Here is a 4742-nt window from a genome sequence, read left to right on the forward strand (position 1 = left end):
GAGAGAGAGAGAGAGAGAGAGAGAGAGAGAGAGAGAGAGAGAGAGAGAGAGAGAGAAACTCACTTTGTTTCTCAGGTTCTCAGGTGTCTCAAACCTGAGACTCAAGTGATCTTGCAGCTGGGGACAGTCGTGAGTAGCTGGGACTCCAGACTGCGCCACTCACTCCCCTCAATACCCTCCAGACAGGCTGACCTAGATGGAATCTGTATGATTCTCAGCAAGCTAGAGTTTAGCTTTAGTTCCTTTTTGTCCTTTTGCTGTTTACTAGCAGTGCGTTCCGGGGATATTGTGCTAACTGCCTCCCTGGTGCTTCCCATCCTGCATAGAGCAGGACTCTCAGTGTTTGCAAATCTGCTGGAGGTCTGAAGAGGTACAGAGACCAACACTTCCCTTAATGGGGGCCAGTACTTCCCCAGTCCTGGGCGAGATGGCCTGTCAGAAGCATCGGACTTTGCTTCCTCTAAAAGAAAATGTGAGGTTTATAAAGGAGGCTTGACAAGTTCTGAAACAAAATGCCCGTTTGATGAGCAGAGGTCTGCCATGATCATATTTACAGGAGACTTTGGGGATAATAGTCCAGGTAGCAGATAGGTAACTCCAGTGTCTGCCTCTTTTCCCTCAGCAAGGCACCAGCGGGTGTCACCAGGCCTTTCTGCTCACTGGAATGTGAAAAACTGAACTCCCAGGTTAGTGCTATACTTTTCTGCCTTTCTCCTGGGAATGGAAGAACTGAGTGCTGTCTGAGACTGACAGCGTGGAACAGACTCCGAGCTAAGCAGACCACAGTTTGTGTTCTGGTTAGCCTCTTGTTTGTTACATTTGAACAGTAGCCAAGTTTCTTTGTTGAGAAAGGAAGGCGCTAGGGCCCTGCAGGGAGATGATGGCTTTGTTGTGTGACCACAGAAGCTAGTTTTGTACTAATTTCCTCTACGGCTTGTGATGAAGTCAGTAAACCACAGCCACCAGCACGCCGTGCTCCTGCAGCAGCAGTGGCTTCTTGGTGGTGCCTTGGCCATGACACATATTTGACATGCCCTCCCTTAACCCACTCACAGACTCTTGCTCTGCGGCATGGACCAAAGAGAAATTCTGCAGCAACTACTGAAAGAGGCCCAGAAAAAGAAACTCAACAGAGAGGAGTTTGCCAATGAATTTCTGGTGAGTTCTGTAATGCTCTGAAGAGTCCTTAGATCAACTGGGCAACGGTCTGTTGTGGTCCAGCTTGCCTAGACACAGTTGCTGTAGGGATAACGTGAACATGGAGTTTGGAGTGGAAGGGAGGAAGGCGACCTAAGAACGTAACCTCTTTGCGTTTTGTTGTGTCTGTGTGCTCAGGGTTTTCTCCAGGTGTGCTGGTTTTAATGTTGGGTTTGCTTGTTCTTTTGAGCTTAACAGTCCTACAGAAGGTATAGACAGGCGTATGGATATTAATGCTTTCTGAGCATCTGCAGAAAGCTTTTGCATTGTGACTTATGTATCAGATTACTAATTTTAATTAATACCAAAAAAACCAAGAGTAACTTTTCATGTTATGTGTTATTTTTAGCTTCCCTATAGGATGTCATTGGGATAACAGGGTTTTGAAAAACACCAAAAACTCTCATTTTGCCACTTTTTCTCCTATCCCGTTGGAAACAAATTATTAGAACAGACATTTTCCTTTTTAACAATATCTGGGTCTCTTTAACTTATTTTGTCTGGAGAAGTGGGCTAGGGAGAGTGGGGAGTAGAGACAAGTGAGGGACAAGAAGAGCAAGGTAGCCTGGGGGCAGGTGGACCTGATTATCCATGGAGCCATAGCTGGCAGTGTAATGGAAGCTGGCAGGCCTTATTCCATCCGTGTCAGGCACATTGGATAACGTGGTATTTGACATACCTGTCATGCTTTTGGTTTTTGGTTTTGCTTAGTTTTTGTTGCTGTTGTTGTTGTATCACTATGTAGCTCTGTCTGGCCTAGAGCTCACTATGTAGATCAGGTTTAGCCTTGAACTCAAAGATCCTCCTGCCTCTGCCTCACTGGGATCAAAGGCATGTACTACCACACCAACCTGTTGTGTTTTAAAATGCTTCTAATTGGTATTCCAGAACTGTAAGAATGTTAACCCTTAGCCCTTCAGCTTTGAATTGAGAAAAATGAAGAAAATTGACATGGTCATCATTCAAACTATCAAATATTTAACATGTTCCCAAATCACCCTAAATCTTTGTTTTCTAGGTTAAAAAAATGAGGATAATAATTTATGTCCTATCTATCTCATTTTGGATTATTGTGATGATTAGATCAATAATTATAATTAAATGAGAACAAGGTATTTTGGAGGCATCTAGAGACCCAGTTACTTGGAGGTGGGTTAAATCTTTTTTTTTTTTTAAAAGATTTATTTATTTATTATATGTAAGTACACTGTAGTTGTCTTCAGACACTCCAGAAGAGGGAGTCAGATCTTGTTAAGGATGGTTGTGAGCCACCATGTGGTTGCTGGGATTTGAACTCTGCACCTTTGGAAGAGCAGTCGGGTACTCTTACCTGCTGGGCCATCTCACCAGCCCCCAAGGTGGGTTAAATCTTGAGTTCAAGGCTAGCCCAGGCGACTTAGAGGGACCATGTCTCAGGAAAGGGATCATTTACTGAGCACTTACTATGTACCAGCTTTGTTTCTTCACACTAAGATACAATAGTAAACGAAATGTCTTTGCCTTCCAGAGCTAGCATTCTGGCATCAGATATTAGAGGAGAAAACCATCCACCATGTTTTCACTGACCAGATATCATGATTAGATAGCACAGCAGGCTAGCATATAGTGGCCCAACTTCGATGCTAAGATATTATGCCAGCTCATAGTATCACTTAAATATTTTCTTTCTGCCACAAGTTCTCAGGGTAGTTTAGTCACAGGGTAGAGTTGCCCATGTGTCTGCTTAGATCCAAGCATGCCTTTTGACTGTATCACTGAGACACTCTTTTTTTGTTGTTGTTTTTTGTTTTTTGTTTTTTTGAGACAGGGTTTCTCTGTATAGCTTTGGCTGTCCTGGAACTTACTTTGTAAACCAGGCTGGCCTCGAACTCAGAAATTCCCCTGCCTCCCGAGTGCTGGAATTAAAGGCATGTGCCACCACGCCCGGCTTGAGACATTCTTAAGGCAATTTATTAAGATATAGAGGGGACGTGAGCTGAGAGGTAGTGACATCTTTGTCTTACTTGGGTTGTATTTTTCAAAACAGGGCAGACTATATCTCTAATATTTTAACTACTCATAGAGGTCATTATAGTCTCTTACCAAACTGGCAGCCACCTCCTGACTACTTTCTCTGTTTCTAGCCTGTCCCACCTTAATTTTCTTAGACAAAGTCTCACTATGTTGCCACAACTAGGCTGGAACTCACTGTGTAGACGAGACTAACATTGATCTCAGAGATCCACCTTCTGTTGCCTCCTGAATGCTGAGATTAAAGGTGTACACCATCATGCCAGGCTCCAAAGTGCTCTTTTAATTACATAAATCTGGTTATATTTTTCTCAGCTTAAGAACTTTTTTATAGCTTGTATTTTTTTTAGCTGCTTGTAATTGTGAACTAAAATATATATTTAGAAAACTACACAAAATGTGTGAATATAGTTATAAAGGAACCACCATTGCTAATGCAGTTACTGCACAGATCAAAAAATATAGTACTGTCTAACTTGGAGAGATTCCTGACTGTCCCTTCCACAGCTGGCTTCTCCACCCACCCACCCCACCCCATCCCACCCGGGTAAATCACTGTCCTGGTTTTATATTAATCATTTCCTTGCCCTTCTGGCTCCTTATGCTTAAGAACCTTCTTTTGGGGTGGTGATTAAGTGGAACTTCACTGTTCACTGACTCATGTCCTCCAGTGGAAAAACAAGAGTTTCACCCTCAACCCCACCTAAAGGTTCAACTGAGACACCAGAAAAATAGCTTTGGGAGAGGAGCTGTTGGCCCAAGGAAATACTGCCATCCAACTGGAAGGTTTCCACTTGACTTCTGCCCACAGTCCACCTGAAGTTCTTGATGTTTATGAGATTTCAGAATGAATTCTATGACGTAAAGGCACTTCTAACAGCCTTAGTGGCTATTATGATACAGCATTTATACTTGAATGTAGATTTCCTGTGCAACAACCCCCCACAAAACAAACAAACAAACAAACCAAGAAACAAAAACCAAAAGGTTCTGTAGCTCAGACTTCAGTCCTAACTTCTTTGTTGTTGTTAAGTTTTTATTGTTGTTTCATTAGACAGCCCTGGCTGCCCTGGGATTCACTATGTAGACCAGTGTGGCCTCAGACACTCAGAAGTCGGCCTGCCTCTGCCTCACATGTAACAGAATTAAAGGCGTGTACCGTCGAGCACACCCTGCTCCTTTAAAGAGAGATTTGTATCTTGTGTGTATATATGTGTTGTTTTGCCTGCATTTGTATAATATGCATTCAGTGCCTGCCCAGTGCCTGAGGAAGCCAGAGTCGGATCCCTGGGAACTGGTGTTACAGGGGGTTGTGAGCCACTGGGTGGATGCTGAGGACTGAATCTGTGACCTCAGCAAAAGCAGCCAGAGAGCCATCTACTGAGCCATCTTTCCAGACCCTTCCTTCTTTATATATATATATAATTTTTTTTAAGATGTATTTATTTATTATATGTAAGTACACTGTAGCTATCTTCAGACACTCCAGAAGAGGGCGTCAGATCTTGTTACAGATGGTTATGAGCCACCATGTG

The 4742-nt window shown here is 43.1% G+C and overlaps 1 protein-coding gene across 2 annotated transcripts in view; it reads left to right on the forward strand.

The window, feature by feature from the left end:
• Nucleotides 1-625: 625 nt before the first annotated feature.
• Ptpn22 (protein tyrosine phosphatase non-receptor type 22) overlaps nucleotides 626-4742 on the forward strand; it is a 55326-nt gene continuing 51209 nt past the window's right edge. Inside the window, exons 1-2 of one of the 2 annotated variants that reach the window (XM_021196149.2) lie at nucleotides 626-686; nucleotides 1056-1158. In XM_021196149.2, the coding sequence (XP_021051808.1) occupies nucleotides 1072-1158 (87 nt within the window). In that variant the 5' untranslated portion in view covers nucleotides 626-686; nucleotides 1056-1071. Of the gene's footprint in view, nucleotides 687-950; nucleotides 1159-4742 lie in introns of those variants that run through there. The other variant, XM_029537816.1, reaches the window with a different exon arrangement.

This window comes from Mus pahari, chromosome 4 (assembly GCF_900095145.1).
Source record: "Mus pahari chromosome 4, PAHARI_EIJ_v1.1, whole genome shotgun sequence".
Classification (NCBI taxonomy): Eukaryota; Metazoa; Chordata; class Mammalia; order Rodentia; family Muridae; genus Mus; species Mus pahari.